The sequence below is a fragment of the Branchiostoma lanceolatum genome, chromosome 4, assembly GCF_035083965.1.
Source record: "Branchiostoma lanceolatum isolate klBraLanc5 chromosome 4, klBraLanc5.hap2, whole genome shotgun sequence".
NCBI lineage: Eukaryota > Metazoa > Chordata > Leptocardii > Amphioxiformes > Branchiostomatidae > Branchiostoma > Branchiostoma lanceolatum.
In genome coordinates this window covers 28401409-28423699 of record NC_089725.1, presented here as the reverse complement: position 1 = coordinate 28423699, position 22291 = coordinate 28401409, and the positions used below count along the sequence as shown (strand labels likewise).

The 22291-nt window shown below is 44.6% G+C and overlaps 2 protein-coding genes across 4 annotated transcripts in view; one reads left to right on the top strand and one right to left on the bottom strand.

Moving 5' to 3' along the window:
* LOC136433864 (26S proteasome non-ATPase regulatory subunit 8-like) overlaps positions 1–2997 on the bottom strand; it is a 9362-nt gene extending 6365 nt beyond the window's left edge. For both annotated transcript variants that reach the window (XM_066426428.1, XM_066426429.1), the window contains exons 1-3: positions 2460–2997; positions 1221–1313; positions 324–396 (exon numbers count right to left, since the gene is read on the bottom strand). In XM_066426428.1, coding sequence (XP_066282525.1) covers positions 324–396; positions 1221–1313; positions 2460–2804 — 511 coding nt within the window. In that variant the 5' untranslated portion in view covers positions 2805–2997. The remainder of the gene's footprint in view (positions 1–323; positions 397–1220; positions 1314–2459) is intronic.
* On the top strand, positions 1627–22291 carry LOC136433865 (protein FAM98A-like). Of its 2 annotated transcripts, XR_010755668.1 has the most exons (13): positions 1638–1797; positions 2156–2301; positions 3737–3793; positions 11325–11402; positions 11799–11878; positions 12443–12556; positions 12919–12999; positions 13324–13440; positions 19200–19299; positions 19766–19842; positions 20302–20389; positions 20669–21173; positions 21457–22291. XR_010755668.1 is itself a non-coding variant. In XM_066426430.1 (12 exons), exons 1-12 carry the CDS (start codon positions 1760–1762, stop codon positions 20716–20718), a joined length of 1026 nt encoding a protein of 341 aa, XP_066282527.1. In that variant the 5' UTR covers positions 1627–1759; the 3' UTR covers positions 20719–22291. The 2 variants fall into 2 exon arrangements, 1 of the variants encoding a protein (XP_066282527.1); XM_066426430.1 differs by having other exon boundaries at positions 1627–1797; positions 20669–22291.

Below are 22291 nucleotides of genomic sequence, written 5' to 3'. Positions count from 1 at the left end.
CCACACGATAGATATTCTAGACATGGCATCCACATGATCCAGGCTAGCCATGAGTATGTTTACCATCAAGAGAGACTTTTTTTTACCACCAAGAGACCAGGTCTAGCAATGAAATAGACATTAAACAAGGACAACAACAACAACATTTTTCTTTCCAACCCTTAACATTGATAAAGGTGACTTTTAATTATCCTCCTTGTATCCCTGTTTTCTCTGTATTTTTTGTGCAGAACAGGACCACTGAGGTGTATAAGATGTCTGTTTGCTGAGAATTAACCCACTTGAGATTAAAGTGAGTGGAATAAAATGCTCTGTGTCCTTACGTGCCACCAGCAGTTCTTGTTTGGAAGGTTTGGTGTCGGATGTGGGCAGGAAGCTGAGCTCCAGTAGGCAGACCTGGGGTAGAACAAGAAACGTGACTGGAACGTTGAAACATCTACTAGTATATTACAATAGAAAGGATGTGGTGTCAATGTTTCAAATTATTACATGACTGCGTTGATGAAGGTTATACATCCAGGTAATAAGATACATCCAAAATAGTTACTCAAACAACTGGATAGAATATTGAGTAAGTGTAGAATATTGAGTAAGTATAGAATATCCAGTTGCTTGAGTAACTATTTTTGGCATATTATATGACTGGATTGGGACTGTATCCTTGCCGCCATGTCACAATGTGGTGAGGAGTAGTAGAGTTCATTTCGCCCTGAGAAAGGTAGCTGAAAGATTACCCAAATGTCGGCTGTTACCATTCCTTGGTTGTATAGTTAAGAACCCAGAACACACCAACATACCACAGAAAGGTTTATCTACGCGGAAAAATCGATTTGGAGAGTCGATTTGAGAAATTTCGAAGTCAAACATGCTAGAAAGTGGCACTGTATACGTTTTCTTGCTTGATGGCAGCTAGAAAGGGGGGAGGGGGGCAACCATGACATCAGCAGCTATGGGATGGTCTTGGGCGAAAACGTTTTTAGAAAGAATTTAAGAAACGAAAAACCCTGATAGAGAGGTTTGGTTCCAGCATTGGTGACCTGTATTACTGTACAAGATTGATTTGGTCTGAACGATACAGTAATGTACAACTGTTATCCTGTTTTACTGCACTCACATGCAGAAAACAATGAATCATCAGTAGTCCCCTCACTTCGAGCTGCGACTGTGTTCTCACACAACTTTCTACGGATCAGCGTTTCATGTAAAACGGCGATACATACCTTTAGCTTCGACAGCTGGTCGCCACATTTCTGCAGATTCGGCGGTTTTCTGCTCCATTCTTGACTCAAAGTTTGGTACATCTGCACAACTTCCTTCATGGTGGTCGCCATTTTGAAACACAAATGATAAGTATTCTGGGATCAAGAGCAAACTGGGAACGAGAACACAAACGAGTGGACCAGTCACGGGCGCCAAGTAGCGATTTTTAGCAAAACTGCAGGCTAAATTGATCCTTCCTTTATCATAGTAAATGCTACCACTTGTTTTTCTTAGCGATAAACAATATCTTTTTGCCATCACAAACCTTGTCGGTTTGACATAAGGCACTTAAACTGAGAGGGTTTCAAAATAAACCATTGAGGAAAAAAATATAGAAAACCACAAAAGAGCCACAAAAATTAAAGTGAATGCGATTTCACGACAATCAGCTGGTTTGCGGCACCATCCCGGATCCACGAGCCGGTTGCACTCACACCCCCACCACTCCAAACCGTACCACGAGTTTCGTCGTTTTCTAGCATCTCTAGAACGCTGGATCATGGAGAACGACATTTTGGACGCTCTGGATGATCTTGGGTACGTATGTGAGCGATAGCAGGTCAATACGTGCTGGATAAATCGGTGTCAAGCGAGTCAGACAAGACCTTAGCTTCGCAGTGCCGTGTTGGCAGAAGACTGCGTTGGCATCGAACCATCCGGGCAGCACCAAGGCCAAAAACTATCTATTTCCCTTTCAATCGATGATATCTTTAAATTTATCAACCCAATAGCAATTTCGTGAATCGATTGAATCGAAGCCGTAGATACATGCTTTATAGTACCTTTATGGCAGTGATAGGCAAACAAATTTGACGTGATTTTAAGCTAACAAAATCACGAGCAGTCCTGCGATGCACGTTTCACACATTCCCTCACGTTTCCCTTTCCCTCGCAGGTACGAGGATGCCTTCGACGAAACCGTGCTGGCCAAAGCCGTGGAAGGAGGATCCCAGTCCCCCGTGTTCACCAAACTGTGTGCCTGGATCACAGGCGAGCTGAAGGGGCTGTGCAACCTGGAAGAATGCGTCCATCCCACCCAAAGTGAGTGGTGCCCCCCTCCCCACCGACGAAAACATGTTGTCAGAAATATTAATTTCTGCTATGTCGGACGGTGTCACAGCAAAGCATTTTATGCCAATTAACATTGCCCTTTAACTGTAAAATACAGGAAAATAAATCATATCATAAAACATACATACCTCGGGTACTTGAGAGTTTGTTGAATCTTGTGCTTCAGAAGTCGAGGGTCGCTCCTCGGTCGCTTCCGTGTTAGCCGACCTTTGCTCCTGCGACACGGGGGTTTGAGAAATCTCTTCAGCTGTTTCTGTCTGCTCTGTGGCGGGACTTGTGGCCGCATCTTGTCCTCCTGTGTCCTCAGACGCTCCTGTCTGGCTCCTTGAGCGACTCCTTGTCCTTGTGCTCGGGCCTTGCTGGGCGGCGCTGGGGAGGGAGGCCGTGGGAGGGTTGGGCGCTGTCCGCCGGGTGGCCCTCTTGCTCGGGCTGCGTGTGGCTTCCGTGGAATTTGAACGGCGACGTTTGGTCATCTTCTACCCCACAAAACAAACCCACAGACTCTGAAAATCTAGTCCAAACTTCTCTTCCTGTAGTTTAGAGTCTCATTCTCAGAAGTGGTTCGTTGTGTTCGTGATATTCCCTGGCGATTCGAACCGTACCGGCGGAGATCTCACCCCTTTTGTGTTCGGGCGGAACTTCCTTCGCTTCGGCCGGCGGGAAATTCGAAGTTTGGCTCCGCAAACAACCCCGACAACCCCCTGCAGAGCCCCTTTGTTGTTCTTTGTTTGTTTTTAGCAGGTGTGAAGATGAATTTACGCTGGCCCCGCTGAGGTGTGGGGTGAAATTTGCATTTTATACCATGTGGCCATGACGGCATTTTGACCCTTATGACCTCAGATGCAAACAACTTGAAAAAAAAAGGACTGGGAAATCTCCTATTTCTCATTGTTTTACTTATGGTTCATTCTCATTGGTCACTGGCTGTTAATTTTTCTTGTAAGAACAGTAATTACTATAGACTAACAAATTGAATTGTACTTAAAACACAGCCTCACTGTTGCCTTATGTTCACTTGTGGGTGTGAATTTGATCTCATGGTCTGCATGTTATTTTCTATGATTTTGTTACTAGTCAGCATTGCCAGGATCCCCCATTAAGACCCTCTTATGGCAATGACATGGGGCCCCATGTCATTGCCATAAGAGGGTCTTAATGCATGGGATGGGGCTGAACAAAAGCAATAAAACATCATGACAAAATAAGTTCACTCTCGCATTTTAGATCTACAGACATAGTCTCCTAACAATAACATTACCTGATGTCTTTTGTTTTGACTCCTTGTAGGTTTTTTAGGCATCTAGTTTTCTCCTTTTTACTGGCTAGTACTATGTCAACATACAGTGTCCGTTACTTGACGATATGACAGAAATCTAACCTGCCGCGACTGTTTGTCCACATGTAGGTCCAGATGATACAGAGGGGTTTGAGATGGAGATGAGCAGCTTCCTGAGTGAATTTGGTAAGGCTCTTACTCCTCACAGTTCTCAATGTTGGATACCAAAACTGTTTTCTTATCCTAGAACCAAAGCAGTCCTTCTATCATAACTGCCATGCCTTGATGAAGGTTAGACATGTAGTAGGTAAACAATCTCTAAAGACAATTCCATCTCTATGATTTGAGATTACTTCCGGACATCCATCACTCTTCTTCAGCATCAATAGAATGAACTAGTGTAGCGATGTAGAAACACCCCTGTGTAAGAATGGTATGGTCCCAGCACGCGCGCATGCGTGCTGGGCAGTTGGATAACATCAGAATAACAAGTTGTAAATAAAGTCGTCTGTTCCCGCACTTTGGATTCCTGGTCGATCCTGCGTCGGTGTTAGTCGCTGGAAACACAGCATAAGAGGGGTAACAATTTGGAGGTTCTACCGAGATCAATAATTCCAGGATTTGTACAGAAGACGGAGCGATTGCGACCTCGGAACTCTGACAGTAAATGTGGGCGGACGTCTGACAGAAACCGAGAAAGAGCGGGAAATCGAGTTTTCCCGCCAAAAGTGACGCAGGCAGAAGGTGAGAGGTCATTTTACCATATCGTCAACAAGAAAGATGGCGGCGCCCGTGTCGTGGGGAGGGCGATCGTAGAGCGGCATTAGAAGGAAGTGATTGAAGGACACCGTGCCAACTTAGGACCATATCGTTAGCAGCCCATGGGCAATTGCATGTAAACAGGGCAAGTATGGCAGATAGGGGAATTAAAAGTGAACGCCACCGCAGGTCTAGGAGTTGGTCGGACCCAGAGTTACCACCGCTGAGTGGCCCATTCACCCCAGCTGCTGTCCGAACGCCAACGGTGGTCAAGAAGGAAGAGCCTGAGGCCGAGTTGTCCATGCAGAAGTTGGTGGACGCCACTACCCACCTAACGCACGTTGTCAACGGGTGTTACACAGAAATGGAGCGGCTGGGAGACAGGATGGCCAAATTGGAGGTGGAGACACCGGAAGAGAGGAACAACACAGTGCCGAAATCACCATGGAAGACAGAGGAGAAGGAGAAGTCTGTGAAGAAGAGCCTTTGGAAAGTAGGAGAGGACCAGGGCAAGGGCAAGCCAGCTGCACCTTTCAGTAGGAAAGAGTTTAAGATAACTGGTCAGGTGGGCCAGCTCAGTTTCCGTTCCCTGACCTACCAGATAAAGAGTGGACTGCGGCAGGGATACTCAGAGGAGGAAGTGGTTGATGCAGTGATCAAGGCGATACCGGATAAAAGGGGCCTGCAGGAAGTGAAAACATATCTGGAAGGTAAGGCACATCCTGACTTACCAATGGTCGAGCGAGCGATCAAAGCGTACTGCTTAGAAGAGACAGCTACTGACCTGTATAGGAAGTTGAGCATGGGAACCCAAGCAGTAGATGAGTCCCCCCAGGGCTTCCTGATGCGGATGATGGGGTTGAGGGACAGGGTAACCGAAGCCTCCGAAGAAGAGTTATACGATGTTAGGATGGTACAGGCAACGTTTCTACGCGCAGTGTCAACAGGACTTAGAGACGACAACATTCGCATCTATCTGCAGCCATATCTGGACCGTGACAGCTGTGACAGCACCAGTACTAGTGATATGGAACTCCTTGAGAGGATTGGTAGGGCAGTGGCAGTGAAGCAGGAGAGGGAGGAGAAAAAGAGGAGTGCTGGCAGTGCAAGGATCAATGCTAACACAGTAGTGGCACCACCAAGGAGGCCAGTGTGTCAAATTTGCTGGGAGCAACGGAGGGAAAGATGTGACCACTGTTTCAAGTGTGGTGGCAGTAACCACTTCGCCAGAGAATGCCACCAAAGCCGCACCCAGGGAAACGACCCAAGGGCACCCCCAAGGGACTAGGGGCTGCCCTGGACAGTCCACAGTCCCACAGACAGCAAGGAAGGAGGGAACAACAACAACAACAACAACAACAACAACAACAACAACAACAACAACAACAACAACAACAACAACAACAACAACAACAACAACAACAACAACAACAACAACAACAACAACAACAACAACAACTTCAACAACAACAACAACAACAACAACAACAACAACTTCAAATTAACACAATGGCTGCATCACATTTGACACCAAAGCAACAGAGAAGAATAACAAGGTTGGTGGGAAACAAGTGTTTAGTATCGTGTCAACTTGAAAGGGTACCTGCACAAGCATTATGGGACACTGGGGCACAAGTCAGCATCATGTCTGAGGATTGGAGAAGAATACATCTTCCAGAGGTGACAGTTAAGTCAGTGGGAGAAATAGTGGGAGGAACAGACCTTAGCTTGAAAGCGGCAAATGGTACCGAAATACCATACAGCGGTTGGATCGAGGTCAAGTTCAGGCTTGTTGGTGAAGACAGTACACCAGAGTTGATAGTACCCTTTCTCATAACCCCAGACAGCAAGCAGGAACACCCAATCATTGGATATAATGTAATCGAGGAAATCCAGAACGAATGCCGGAAGGCTGACCACTCAGGAGTAGCCCTACTCTCGAAGGCGATACCAGTGAAACCCCGAGAAGCAGAAGCGCTCGTTACCATGATTGAGGATTTCAGCAATGCTATTCCACTGAATGTTAGAGTTGGCAGAAAGAGAGTCCGCATCCCTAGAGGAACCACTGTCCAAGTGAGGTGTAGACTCCCCACTGGTTCAGTGGAGGAGAAACAGACTGTATTGTTCGAGCCACAGGAAGGTGGTAGTTGGCCCACTGGCCTGGAGTTGGAATCAGTGCTAACATCAGTCAGTTCAACTGGTATAATCAAAGTGCCAGTGAGTAACGGCAACCAATATGATGTTCACTTACCTGCGAGGACAGTGTTGGGCCAGATGGAGCTAATCAGGTCTATGGTGCCGGTCGAGCTGAGGAAGGTAGCTGAAGAAGCGAAGCAACCGACAACCCCAGTTCAAGTAAACACTGCGCAGATGGAAAGTGATGCACCAGATGATTGCTGGGATCCACCAGTTGACTTATCTCATCTAAATGATGAACAGAGAAAAGTAGCGAAGCAGATGCTGCGAGAAGAGTGCGGGGCGTTCTCAAAGGACGATTCAGACATTGGTAACATGGAGGGACTCAAGCTGAACCTAAAATTGACCGACCAAGAACCAGTGCAGAAGAACTATGTATCAATTCCAGCACCACTGTACAAAGAGGTAAAAGAGTACATAGAGGATCTGATCAATCAAGGGTGGATCACTAAGTCACGGTCACCATACTCTTCACCGATGGTATGTGTTCGCAAGAAAGATGGTGGTATGAGATTGTGTATCGACTACAGAGCCCTGAATGAGAAGACTGTGTCGGACCGGCAACCTCTGCCCAGAATTCAAGACATCTTAAACCGCCTGAAAGGAAGCACCTGGTTCTCAGTTCTAGACCAGGGGAAAGCATACCACCAAGGGTACATGGACGAAGAGAGTCGCCAGTTCACGGCATTTGTCACCCCATATGGCCTCTACGAATGGGTTCGTATCCCCTTCGGCTTGAAAAATGGACCCCCTGCATATCAGCGACAGATGGAAGAAGTATTAGAGGGCCTCAGCCATGAAATCTGCGAACCCTACATGGACGACACCATGGTTCATAGTGACACATTCGAATCTCATGTGGAGAGGAACAGAAAAGTGTTGCGTCGCCTTCAGGAGCACGGTTGCAAATTGAAGCCCAAGAAGTGTATCATGTTCAGGCGCCAAGTCAGGTATGTGGGCAAATTAGTGACAGCAGAAGGGTACACTATGGATCCAGAGGAAACTGCAGCAGTAAATACCCTAAAGAAGAAGACACCTACCACAGTAGGGGAAGTTCGGAGACTGCTGGGATTCCTAGGGTACTATCGGACATACATTAAGAACTTCAGTCAAACAGCCAAGCCACTGTATGACCTGCTGTCAAACTGTGTCCCAAACCAGCCTATCAAGTGGACCGAAGAACACCAAGGAATACTCTGTCAGCTAACAGCACAACTGACCAGCCCACCAGTAATGGCATACCCTGACTTTGAGAGCCCATTTGTCCTGCACACGGATGCATCTGCACAGGGGCTGGGTGCGGTATTATACCAGCATCGTCAAGGCAAGCTACGTGTGATTGCGTATGGGTCAAGGACATTATCACAATCTGAGAAGAACTACCATCTCCATTCCGGAAAGTTAGAGTTCCTGGCCCTGAAATGGGCAATTACAGAGAAGTTCCGGGACTACCTGTACTATGCGCCCTCCTTTGAAGTTTACACAGACAATAACCCCCTCACATATGTGCTCAGCACCGCGAAGTTAAATGCAACTGGCCATCGCTGGGTCGCTGAGTTAGCTGACTTCAACTTCAATATCAAGTATCGACCTGGGAAAGCCAATGCGGATGCAGATGTGCTGTCAAGAGTACCAGTAGATGCTGAAGAATTCATGACATCGTGCACTGAAGACATCAGTAGCGAGGTGATTGATGCCACCCTGCAGTCCATGCGAGCATCAGATCGAGGGGACGCCACCTGGATCAGTGCAGTAACTATCAACACAGATAGTTTACCGATGGAAGACGGTAACCCGACCATCGATCCCCTCAGTAAAGACACAATCAGTGAAGCACAACGCCTTGACCAAGCCATAGGCAGACTAATAGAACTGAAAGAATCAGGAGGCGAGTATCCGAGGAACACTAGGGGAGAATCGCCTGATGTTAGAACACTACTCCGTCAGTGGAATCGCTTGTCCATAGACTCCGACGGGATCCTGCACCGGCGAGCGGGTACTAAATCACAATTAGTGATGCCAGCCAGTCTAAGAAGTTTGGTGTACCGCGAACTCCACGAGAACATGGGACACCTGGGTGCAGAGAGGGTTGTGGACTTAGCCAGACACAGGTTCTACTGGCCCAAGATGCAGAGGGATATCATTGACTATGTAACCACCAAGTGTCCATGCATCAAACAGAGAAGACCTAACATACCAACGAGGGCGCCCCTCACGACAATCAAAACAACAGCTCCATTTGAGATGATCTCGATTGACTATGTACACCTTGAGAAGAGCAAAGGAGGCTTTGAATACATTCTGGTGGTCGTCGATCACTTCACCAGATTTGCACAGGCTTACGCCACCAAGAACAAGTCAGGAAAAACGGCTGCAGAGAAGATCTTCAACGACTTCATTCCACGATTTGGTTACCCTCTGAAGCTGCATCATGACCAAGGGGGTGAGTTTGAAAACAAACTCTTTCAGTGGTTGGAAAAGTTGAGCGGAGTTGCACATTCCAGAACGTCGCCCTACCATCCCCAGGGAAATGGACAAGTTGAACGATTCAACAGGACATTACTGGCCATGTTACGCTCACTTCCTGATCACCAAAAGTCGAGGTGGAAAGACTCACTAAACAAAGTTGTCCATGCCTACAACTGCACGAAGAACGAGAGTACTGGCTATTCCCCGTTCCATCTCCTCTATGGGCGTCACCCAAGATTGCCTGTAGACCTCTTGTTTGGAATACAAGAACCAGATGATGCAACCCAGACCTACCCTGAATACGTGAAGAGGTGGAAACAGGGAATGGAGGAGGCCTATGGCCTAGCCACCAAACATGCTGAAAAAGCTGGTGAAAAGGGGAAGAAGTATTATGACCGAAAAATACATGGCTCGGGCCTGACAGAAGGCGATCGCGTCCTGGTGCGGAATGTGAGTGATCGGGGTGGTCCGGGAAAGCTTAGATCTTATTGGGAAGAAAGTGTGTATACAGTGATTAAGAGAATGGGGCAGGGTCTCCCAGTCTACAAGGTCAGCCCTGAATGTGGAAGAGGGAAGTCTAAAGTCCTCCATAGGAACATGCTCCTACCATGTAATGGACTGCCACTAGAGACTCCACCAGCAGAACAGGCCAAGAAAACACCTGTTGTCTCGGAGGGAGAGAAGGATAGGGGTAGTACAGAAAGAGACACCCCACAGCATCCTGATGCAGATCCCTTCCAAGAGGAACACAGTAGTGACAGCGACAGCGAGACAGAACCTAAGGAGAGGGGGAGTACAGACAGAGACACCCAGTATTCTGATGCAGATCCCTTCAGAGAGGAACACAGTAGTGACAGCGAGACAGAACCCAAGGAGAGGGGGAGTACAGAAAGAGACACCCCTCAGTATTCCGATGCAGATCCTGTCCAAGATGAACACAGCGACAGTGAGGAAGAGGAAGAACCCGTACCCGTCAGGGTCAGAGGTGAACCAGGCCGAGAAGACAGGCCAAGGCGAATGAGACGACCCCCCCCTACTCTCACATATGATGCGGGTGGACAACCCAGTTACGTGAGGGTACCAACCATGAATGCGGTGGATGCGGGTAATGCCGCAACATGGCCCCCGAATACGGCACCAGGGCAACCTGGACAGTGGTACCAGGCATGTCCTCATTGCATGGTGTTGATTCCAGTAGTTCTATTTCAGATGTGCGCGCCCAGCTAGAAGGGAAGGTGGATTACCGGCTGAAGTCAGAACTGTATATGGATTTCCTGCTGAACTCAGAACATTACCAGGATTACCTGCTGAACTCAGAACTTTACCAGGATTACCTGCTGAACTCAGAACTTTGCATGGATTACCTGCTGACCGCAGAACTTAATGTGGATTACCTGCTGACTGCAGAACTTTATATGGATTACCTGCTGAACTCAGAACGTTACATGGATTACCTGCTGAATGGTACCAGGTCATTGGACTCAGAACTTTATATGGATTACCTGCTGCACGCCACAGAGATATGGATTAACCGCTGAACACTATTAGGACATTGAATAGACTATATTATCTGTGTATCGAGCTACATACTGTATCTGTTAGCCACGTTACAACCGAGCGGTCAAGTAGACCCCTGATATTACCAAAACATATGTTCGAAGAAGAGAGCACCGAGTAACGACTTGGAAGTAGACAGTACTTTGAGTATAATGTGCCAAATGTGGAAGAGAAGAAAGAGTTAACACCATGTAGAATAGCCAATATTATCCATGGTTGTGATAGTAATAATGCAGAGTTATCCTTCAAAAAGTACATGTTCTGTTTATTATAAAGATCGGAGCTTTAACAGTAGTTGTAACATTACCTGAAGCCTCATCTTGAATGTTGAAAGTTAAAAAAAAAAAAGTGTGCACTTTATTAGAAGAAATACGGTATGAAGCACATCTATCGTTCGTGGCAGTTATTTGCCCTGTATAACAATAATGTCGGGACGCCATTTCATTTTAGAGGGGGCGTGTGTAGCGATGTAGAAACACCCCTGTGTAAGAATGGTATGGTCCCAGCACGCGCGCATGCGTGCTGGGCAGTTGGATAACATCAGAATAACAAGTTGTAAATAAAGTCGTCTGTTCCCGCACTTTGGATTCCTGGTCGATCCTGCGTCGGTGTTAGTCGCTGGAAACACAGCATAAGAGGGGTAACACTAGCAGAATGTGTCAATACTAGACTTAGTACAGGAGATGTAACTGGAAATCCAAATGAAAAAAGAGAACTGTTGTGCCTTTCCCCATAGGTTGCCCACACGCAGGTGTTAGCAGTGGAGATTCTGCCCAGAGGTTCAGAACAAAAGAGAACTGCTTGGTACTGCTAGGTAAGTACATACACCTTACACCGTCAACTGTGCCTTTTAATGCTGTTCCTAATATACTGCAGTAAGTTTGCATATTATCCTTACAATGGGTGAAAGAAATCCTGGAAATTATTGTCATACGATACATTTTGTTTTTGCACTTGTGACTGAGAAGGACTCACAGATTTGATCATTTGTATAACATGTCTGAATCCCTCTTTCCCCCTTCTTTGTAATCTAAAGCTGAATATTACTAGTAAGTGAACCCAAAAGTTTTGTGTCAGCAAAGAAGTCTATTCTGTCCCCCTTCAAATATTTGATTGCATAATCGTACAAGTTGATCCAACTGTCAAAACTTCATAGTGGAATCCTTTATAACAACCCTGACAAATGACTAATGACATGTTGAATTTGCAGACTACCTTCTGACTGAGCTACAAGCTGCACAGATGACACACGCAAATCACCCCAGACCTCCATCCACTCCCACTGGCCAGGTGAGAATTGTCGTCTTCATTTTATACAAGTCTGGGACTGCTTCTTGTGTCTTTCAACGAACCTACTGTAAATGCAGAAATGTTTGTGGTGTTTTTTTGTACGCGGTTTTCAGCGCCAACTTTAAAACACCGCAAAACTTTTAGCCCACCTATGACTGTAGGCCTTCTATTGTTTGAAACACTCCATTTTCTCCCTACCGCGAAATAAAAACCACTTTTAAGGTATTTCGTTTGTCCATCCTTACACTGCTCTACTTACTACATCTACATCATCTTTTCTCCTTTGCGACTTTCTCATCTTCCTTTTTGGTTTATCTTGGAATGAGCAATGAGTGACATCTCCCTAAAGTCTAATCACCAGGATATCCACAACGATACATGTCCCTCGCTAACTGCCTATATGATAATCATTCATCGTACTACTAGTAAGTACTAAGGGAACGGTACTGATTCTTACCGTTGTGACTGCAATGCACATAAAAAGTCCAGAAACTTGTTATTATTGATGTCTAGCACTAGCCAATACAATTTCAAGGGTTCTGACAGCTGTTGTTCCATCCCCAGGCCCCTGCTAGCCTGCACTCAGGTGAGCTGAAGGCTATCTGCATCACCCTGGGGATGTCCCGCCCCCCTCCCAACATCACAACCTTCCAGTTCTTCACTGGAGTAGAGAAAAAGGTGAGTGGTCAAAACTTGTGTAGAAAATAGTATTTCATCTGCCAAATTATTTTTGTTATTGTTAAAAGAAAGCTTAGAACTGTGACATCATTTTATATATTTCTTAGAGTTCCTTGGCTACAGTCCTATGATTTTTTTCTCTAATGCATTTGAATTACTTGTAACATCACTGTGCAAACACAGTTTGAGCATGTCTATGTCATAAATTGTACAACACTGTGTCAAGTGATTCTTTTTTCAACAACCCAGTACATATCTGTGAAAAGGGTATTGTAGTTTCTATACATGTCTTTTACCTGTAAATATCTTGCCTCATTCACCTTTTTAAGCTTCCTTTCTTGGTTCATTTCTACGTTCTCCAGTTAAGAGAGTTCCTGAGCAAAGTGCCGCAGGACCATATAGGAAAACCCCTCATGAAGCGTGCCATGGCCCCAGGGCAGTGGGTGAGTCTATCCTGTGGCGCCATCTTGTGACGGCTGTCAGTACTGCAAGCATGCCAAGCCCACAGCAGAGTGATAGGACATAAGCGATGCTTCAAAAAAGATGAATCATGTATTTTGTAGTCTTTCAGACAAAAATCTATTTGAAAGGCATTTGAGGATCTGTGTATATGCTGTCATGGATTGTATTTAACCATGATGATGGACCCTTTGAAAATTGGAACAAGAGAAAAGGAAAAGAGAGAAAGTTTAATTCATGGAGTGTTCACATACATGGACACACCTAGACCAAGTTGCTGAATTACATATTGCCTATCCATTTTCCAGGCCCAACTAGACATTATCAATAGGAAGTTGTCAGAAGAGTACAGAATTCGCAGAGAGATGCTGCTGAAACGACTGGACGTCACCATACAGTCTTTCAACTGGTCTAACAAAACAAAGGTAAGGCACCCAGTACAACACTAACAACTTGTGTTGATGTATATTTTGAGTTTTAAACTTTTCACATCTGTCTCATCCCTGTAGACCAATAAATTTCCTTGGTTCTTGGATAATTTTAAGTACAAATTTAGCGAGAAGACGGCATGAAAACAGAAGCCTAAGAAGGAAAAACATGACTCGGGACGGGTTGGGGGAAAGAGCAGTCCATATATAGCATCGACTGCAAATGACAGCGGCCGTTTACGTCTGAAAGGGAACTTTGCGTTCACCTGTTCTATTTTCTCTCGCGCGACTCATGTTCGAGTGTAAGTGTTTTTGCAAGCTTGTGGCATTTCTTGACTACAACATGTCTTAGCTCAAGAAAAGCTGACTGATATTCCAAATCGTTCTTGTGAAGATTGTATTGCATTCAATAATCCCAACATCATCAACAGATTTCCTTCGAAATAGCCTTAACATGTATATGCTGGTTAGCATTCTTCTTTTCAATGTTCAAACATACCTTCTGTCTAGATCAGAAGAGTCAGTGTTTCAGAGTAGATAGTGTCTGTTATAGTCTGGTTCATGGTTTAATCTGTGCATGGGCGAGGTCAAAAGGTCAAGGCCCCTCTTTGGGAATATTAGAATAAGGAAAAGGGTTGATATCCAAAGAGAAGATGTTTTTCACAGAAATGTATATAAAATCTGCAATGAATTTGTAAACCTGTAAGAAGGGTGTTTGACCCTCAGGATGCTATTTAAGGTTGTGGTTTTCATAGATGTGCAGGTCATCATGAACCTCTGCTGACGTCCCTGCGCATGTGGTGCTTGTGTTATGGTCAGTGGTCGCCTGAGCATGCCCTGTCTGATCATGACCACTAATTATGGCAGTAACTGTGGTGCTTGTGTTATGGTCAGTGGTAGCCTGAGCCTGGCCTGTCTGATCATGACCACTGTTATGGTCAGTGGTCTGATCATGTCCATCGGCCATTTCTGTAGATGTTGGACCCTGTGGTTGTGTTCGCACACCTGCGTACATAGGATTAGGTCGTAAGGCAGCTAGCAGTGCATTACGTGATAGATTTATTGCATCAAAAGGTTGAGTGTTAGCCTGAGACTGGCTCTGCCCTATCTGATCGCGAAAGTTGTCAATATCTTCATACTGGTGATCCTGATCATTGGTTATTACAGAACCTGCTGTGTTTGTGTTGCTACCAACAACGTTAGGATTTTGTCCTAAAGGAGGATGCCTGGTCCTCCTCTTGCACCAGATCGTGATAATGATGCTGCCAATCAGGACAATGCCAGCTAGTGAACCACAGATAGAGCCAATGAGAACAGGCAAGGGGAAACTGGGAGCAGATTCATGGAGAATGTCTGAACTAATTGCAAGGGTTGTAGTTAGTGGTGCCACTGGTACTTTTGGACCTGCTGTTGAGCCAGCATTAGTTTTGAAATACTGGTGATAGGGAGAATTTGGGGTGCCATTGTAGCCATTATTAGCACCTTCCAATTGGTTAACAAGGGGCTGTTTATCCACAGGCAGTGTCGATATGGTGGTCTCCTCACAGATCAGGTCTTCAGGATTAATATCTTCTAGCTTTCGATCCTGGAACTTGGCAGGTTGGGCACAAGTAATCTGATCTTCAAATGAAGCAGACCCATTCATTTTCATCCTGAAGGGAATCATCCCACAGTCACACTGCAATGGGTTGTTGCTGACATTTACATCTTTAATTGCTGCCAACATGCCGTGAACAGACGGGGGAAGGACAGATATCTGGTTTGCCTGCAGGTGCAAACATTGTAGCTTGGGTAGATTAGTGAATGTATCTGACTGGATAGAAGTTATCTGGTTGGAGGACAGGTCCAGCTCATAGAGTCTGGGTAGATTAGAGAATACCCCCGGCTGCATGTCATTTATCTGGTTGTCTCGCAAAAACAAAGTATTGAGATTAGTTAGATTAGAGAATGCACCAGTTTGGAGGTCTGCTATGCTGTTTGAAGACAGGTTCACCAGTACTAGTTCAGAAAGATCTGAGAACATTCCAGGCTTGATGTTAGTTATCCCATTTTTAGCCAGGTACAATATTTGTAGCTGGGGAATATTTGAGCATGCACCTGGTGGAATAGAAATTATCCGATTACTTTGCAAAAACAAGCAAGTGATGGATTTTGGGAGGGTCATGGGGAAGCTGGTGATCTGATAATTTTCCAAAGATAAGAGAGAGATGTTTTTGGGGAAGTCCAGGGGAATGCTTGTGAGGCCCCGCCCGTTACAGGTGCAGCAAGGGGTGTGAGGTAAAGACCACCCCACGGCTTTTAGGCTGCAGGGTGAGGATATTGAACAGTTGCATCCAGCTTCTGACAATTTGGGCTCCTTCAGGATGATGAGAAGGAAAATCAGCACGTGTCTCAGCTTTTGCCCCATGATGTTATGACACCTAAACAGAACAAGGAGCAGAAATAAATTCACCTGACTGAACCATTGTAACATTTATTTGTTGAGGAGCCGACCCTGTAGAGAAACCAGGTTTCTGTTGCCGGCTCCTCACAGATTTTTTTTTTTTAAATCTGTGAAGCTGAATAAAAAATGAATAAAATGTACACCTCACTGTCATTGTCATGGCACAAGTGGTAACTCAACCTCGCTGTCTCACAACCGGGATTAAATTCCGTGGATCCTGGGGCCTGAGTTCAATCCTAAGGTCAGACCCAGGTCAGACTTGTTGTGAGGGATTGCATTTGTCATTTCGGATGGTGACGTAAAGCCAATGGCCCCGTGTATGAGGGAGCTTCAGGCATAAGCCTCAGGGGTCACGTAAAAGAACCCAAACACACTTATCAATAAGAGTAGGGGTGACAGGCCTGGTGTGCTTGGCAAAGAAAATGTGAGCCGTAGCAAAGCTGCATTGCACTACTACTAGCTACTTGAAAAGCATCATGCTTCACCTCAATTGAGGATAACTTTTTTACAACATATATACATACTGTTTGAGGGCAAGAAAATCATTTTGGGAAATAGGTACACTGATACACCATACCAAAAATGTAGTTTTGGGATGAATAACATATTACTAAAATGGAACAGAAGAACCCTACTAGTACACAAATATCTTGAATTTGTAGTTTGCGAGAAGCCACAAGAACAAATTTTAATGAGACAATGTTGATTTATATTTGACAGTTTCTATTGTAGAGTGATTTAGGCCTGATAGGATTTCAACACATGTATTTTTTGTGGCATTGCGTGGGTGGATAGGCAGGACACCCTGCATTCATATACATTTGATATTTCCAGTCTAATTTGTACATGCAAAATCTACGTCACGTTCCAGGGCCTGAGTTTTTTGGCAATTTGGTAAAACCCTGCCAAGACCCAAGACCATATGATATCAAAGTACAGGGCTGTCTCCAGGACCCGTCCCGGGACAGAAATGTGCTTGTTGGGATTGAAAAAAAAATTCACCCTTTCCATCCCAAATTCTGAACTTGATGATTTGAAATTGGTGAAACGGTATTTTTGTAAGCTTAAAATGACGAAATCAACAACAAAAATTCAAAACATCGGCTCCCAAACGATGAGTGGGACAGAAAAAAATTCAAAGCTGGAAACAGCCCTGTCAGGGTATCAAAAACGAGCGAGCCAAATAGTGATTCTTAAATAACCTGACACATTTTGAAATTCAGAAAAACATGGTAACACACATTTACTGACTTCTTTGAATTTTCATACACTGTTTGCAGGAATTTTTTTTTTTGCTTACAAGAAGGTCAAATTCTTGTGTGTATGACTAGACTTGCCTTGATAATGGTACATTTGAGAAGACAGGATCAAGGCTTTGAAGGAATCCCCCCTTTTGGGTGCTTATGTACATAACAAGGCATATGATGTGTCTCTGCTGTTTGTAGAGGAGACTTACCTTTAAGGTTGATCCAAACTTACCTTGCAGTTTAGTCAGAATATACATGTATCTTCAGTTGCCACTTTCTTGCCCAGGAGATATAAAGGCCTGTTCTTGCACTTGTTGCTGTTGTGCTGGTAGGTTATGTGCTTCAGTAGCTGATCTCCAATGCAGTGTGACAAACAAACTTAGATTAGATTTATAGGGCATTGTTGATTGTCTGAAGCTGGGTATTTGAATATTACCATTTATATTTAAATGATTGATAATCATGGCTTGTATGTTGCTGAAAATTTCTCAGACTTGGATGATATTGTTTGGGCTGTGAACTGTTCTGCCTTCTGCAATAAATATTTCTTCCCAACATTTGAAAAGAAAAATACGCATAGCATATTAGGTTGAAATCTGCATTTGAATTTGAACATTATTGAATGCTACCAGACATTGGTTGCAAAATACTGTACACTGTAAGGCTGTACCTACATGTATATGCTAAAGTATATTGATTGTCTGAATCTACCTATTTTAATATTAACACTGAGCAAGTTGTTTACTCCCTGTTGCCCCTTTTCACACCTTGTAGCCTGACCTTTCTGTTGAGATTAGCAGGAAAAAAAATCCATTTAAAAACTGTGGGCCTGTTGCCATCTTACATGCAGATCCTACCTTCTGCTGTGGCTCACAATTACCTGCCCAACAGTTTCCAACACAGGCTATCAGGTTTATCTCTAGGACCCGTCCCAGGATGGAAATTTGCTTGTAGTGACAGGCAAACATTTCACCTGTCCGGACTGGACTGCTCTCTCCACCAACCTAACATGACTCTGATAATATTCACTCCCTGAAACTCTGTACTCCAAGGTTGATACTTTCCCCTTAGACTCTGTTTTCATGATGAAAAGTTAGCATTGTTTTTTTTTTCAAAATCCAAGAAAGTAAACCTTTGACCAGCATGTCTTTTTTTGATGTTTAGTATGGCTAGACATATTGTTTTTGTGCATGTTCTTCTCCTGCCAAATCTTCAAATGGATTCAACTCCGCCATCTTTGAACCAACCGACCTGAAATTTGGCATGAAGGTAAAGATGGCAAATACCCCCAGGCAATTTTTCCATTTTTTTTTCAAACAGGCCTGAAAACTATTTTTATGAAGGTTTTTGGGGGCATTTTTAGGCAAAAATTACATTTTGGGCTCCTGTGCCCTGGTATTATAAGCAAATGACCTGACATTTGGTACAAGGGTGCCTTGAATATGCCCGTACAGGACTTCAACCACATTTCTGGTGTACATCATTTCAAAATGCCTCATTTTGGGGACTTTTGGGCCTATTTTCAGATCAAAACCGGCCGAAAGTGCTACCCCTGTTCCACGTTCTATCTAAGGTTCCGCGCGTTCCATTTGCTGCTGGCCAAAGTATCCACGTTCTATCTAAGGTTCCGCGCGTTCCACTTGCTGCTGGCCAAAGAGCGTGTGTTCTTTTCAGGTTACCTGAGGTCATATTACAGGAAAACATGCAAGCCTTTGCAGTAAGAAATTGCTAAACTATGCAGAAGGCTCTTGGCGTCTCGCAGAACTTGTAGAGAGGATTTTTTTGCACGGGTGATTTTGGAACAGTCAATTTATGCATGTGGAGGGAGATCGGCAAAGTATGTTGCTCTCGCAAATGTTGCCTTTCTACATGTAGTTAATATTTCGATTTGGCCTTGTATTATTTTGGGACAGCCCACTACTTGCATGGGAAGGAGTATGGCTAAACATGCTGTATTTGCTCAGGGGCAAATGACGGCCTTTTTAGTTCATGAGTGTTTCTGTCAAAATGATGTCAGGTGGTTGTTCCCTATTTAAGTTGTTCTGATTTATTGTTTGTTTCTCCAGGGAAAGGAAGATGCTGTAGCCCAGGCGTTCCGACCCAAGCGACAGGGGCTGTCCACACAGACTAACGTCATACTGGCCGACCTACTGTCAGCAAGAGAAGGTAGAGTGTCATGATCTTATGAATGGGTGGAGAGAAACAGCGACAAGCTATGATGATGATGATGAATGTCTTAGTTATCAACCTCCATTAGCATTTAGTTGCCAGGTGACATACACTTCAAACACTTTGAAAAACAGTGTTTGAGAGATGTCTAGTGCAGCAGACGCAGTTTATGTATGTTGCATTGGAGATCTCTTTATACACATTTTTTCCGGGTGACAGACATATGTGACCAGGCAGAATTGTGTTAGTAGATGTTACCAACACAATGTGTTGTCTGTCATCGTATTTGTTATTACGTGACCTAAGAATAATACTGTTAAAGAGGTAAGGCCTTATAAGCTCAAGCATCCTATTCAGGGGGAATAGTTCTGTAATATTGTACTAAACAGACTGGCTTCTAAACTTCTGCTTATTGACTTTGTTTTTGTATTGTTTTATTTACTGCTTTTATTTATATTTCCAGACATTGCTAGAATGCAGAAGACCTCATACGGTGCAACAAGACACAACTGTGCCATAAACAAAGTCCTCATGGGGAGAGTGAGTATCACATTTGTCTCCTTTGATTCAATTCAACCACTTACAACCTTTTGTAAGAAGTCATTCTTGCCATCCAAGCATTTTTCATCCAAATTGAAAGAAATACAACTGTAGTTTCCAATACACTTCTATGTTTCCGTGAGTAGCTTTATTAAGCATAGTTCTTTTAACACAGTCATAGTCAATTTTGTCAACAACATTTTGGCTGCTGTCAGTCGCCTTTATCAAGGTTATGAACTGCTACTTCTAGCTGGATAAATGCGCTTGCAAACTAGCCTGAATGCAAGACTGTTTTCAAGGCTTGCACAGGCTCCAGGACCAACATGTCCCAAGGAAATTTTACACAGGAACCCCCCAAATTAGACAGATATCGCCATATCCCCCCTTGTTTCTGTTGATGGCTGGTGTAGATTTTCTGATCCAGATGGCCAATATAAGTTTTATCCTGTGACTGCCCAGGTTCCAGACAGAGGTGGCCGTGCCTGGGAGAGAGCTCCTCCTCCAAAAGAGATGCCAGCATTCAAGAAGAGAGAGGACGGTGGCAGGGGTATGTATGGGCACAGTTTGTGTTACTGTCTTGTTACTAGTACAGTATGTCGATGAGGGTTAGACATCCAAGTAATAAGATATGCCAAATAGCGGTTAATCAAACAAATGGATAAAATTGAACGAGATATGTTGAACAGCAATCTGTGATTTGCATTTTGATATTGTATTTATTTGTTGTAAGAAAAGTAAGAAAGTGCAATCATTTGAAAGAGAAAAATTTGCTTTAGTCAACCCAAATGTCACTTTTCATCAGAGTGTATTTTCCTCTGCTTTTCAGGAGGCTTTGGTGGAGGTAGAGGTGGTCAAAGAGGTATGATATATGAATGAATGTATAGAATAATCAAGACCCACTAGCTAAGCTTGTCCTTATTTCATCATACCAGTATTGTTGTATTCTCTTTGACACAAAGTAGGTTAATGAAGAACATGACTTGAAATGTCATCAACTCTTTCCCAGAAAAGGATCAAGTTGGGCAGTAGTTGTATGCGGTGTCCTGGGTATATAGATTTTTATGTACCATTGCTTCTGTGGTGATTGGGCCAGAAAGTGTGTTAAACAAGACACTGGGAAGTTAAGTTCTTTTAACTCAACAAGAATTTTCCCACTGGTCAACATAATTTGACAACTGCTCATGGCTTAATGCAAGACAAGTGTTACATAATGCCTATGAAAGTGGTACACACTTGTGTATATTGGTTGTTTTCCATGGCAGGTGGATTTGGAGGAGGAGGAGGTGGAGGGGACCGTGGGGGCAGTGCTCGGGGAGGTAGAGTGCAAGGAGGTATGTCGTGTAAGAAATATACAGATGAGAAATATACAAGTCCTGTTTCTGTACTTGTACTTTTGTAGCGCTGTAGTAATGCCTATCATTTCTCCAAAAGGGAGCAAAGTACTGGTTTTGGCTTGTGTGTGTGTTCCTGTGATTCTTGATGTACACAATGTAGTATTTCCTTACATCCTCACTGCTGTTATTGTCATCTGCATATCTGAAAGGGTCACAAGGCAGAACAGGTAAGGGGGTGAAGTCTGCCATCCCTGATTGCCTTGTTTTCCTGTCCACACAGGCTGGTCGGACGGCGGAGACCACGGTGGCGGTGGTCGTGGCGGTGGAAGAGGCGGCGGCGGTCGCGGTGGTGGAAGGGGTGGCGGTCGAGGTCGTGGGGGCGACAGAGGTCGCGGTGGTTGGGGAGGGGGGCGAGGAGGAGGACAACATTACCAGCAGCAGGGGGGTCAGTTTGAGCAGGCGTTCCAGGGGGGTCGAGGGGGGTACCACGGAGGACAGCAGGGGGGGAGACAGGTGTACTACAGTTGATCATGGTTGGCTGCTGGCCAGTCTTTCAGAGCCGGCTGTGGCCTTGTCACCAGTGTGGAAGTGTAGGTGGAAGGTCCTAATGCAGGGCTGTCTCCAGCTTTAAATTTTTTTCCGTCCCACTCATTGTTTGGGAGCTCGTGTTGTTGATTTCCATCGATAAATCTGTCATTTTCAGCGTACGAAAATACTTGTCATGGAGTTAGGATTTCTGTGACAGATGGGGTAAAATGTTTTCATTTTCCATCCCGGGAATATCTGTCTTGGAACGGAGGGACAGGTCCTGGAGACAGTCCTGTAACTAATGGCAGACAGCTGGATTAGATGAGCCGCTGAAGTTGCCACTAGAAGTCTACAGGTTAGTCCATTTCACGAGTCAGAGAGCGTGATAAGCATTCTTTCCAGTGCCAGGTTGACTACTTATACCTGACCAACTTATTTAATCCTGTTCCTCACACAGAAAGTAAAACATTCTGTCACAGCAGTAGTTGAAATCGAAAGATTTAAGAAGAAATGAAAAATTCTGGGGTACTCTTCCTAGTAATAAAAGAGAATCTCTAGGAAATAGCAGGCACAACGGTCAGCAAAAA

Coding starts and splice junctions, on each gene's coding strand:
- LOC136433865 (XM_066426430.1), top strand. CDS start 1,760: ATGGAGAACGACATTTTGGACGCTCTGGATGATCTTGG. Junction 2,302..3,736: donor ATGCGTCCATCCCACCCAAA/GTGAGTGGTGCC, acceptor GTCCACATGTAG/GTCCAGATGATACAGAGGGG. Junction 19,843..20,301: donor ACAAAGTCCTCATGGGGAGA/GTGAGTATCACA, acceptor GTGACTGCCCAG/GTTCCAGACAGAGGTGGCCG.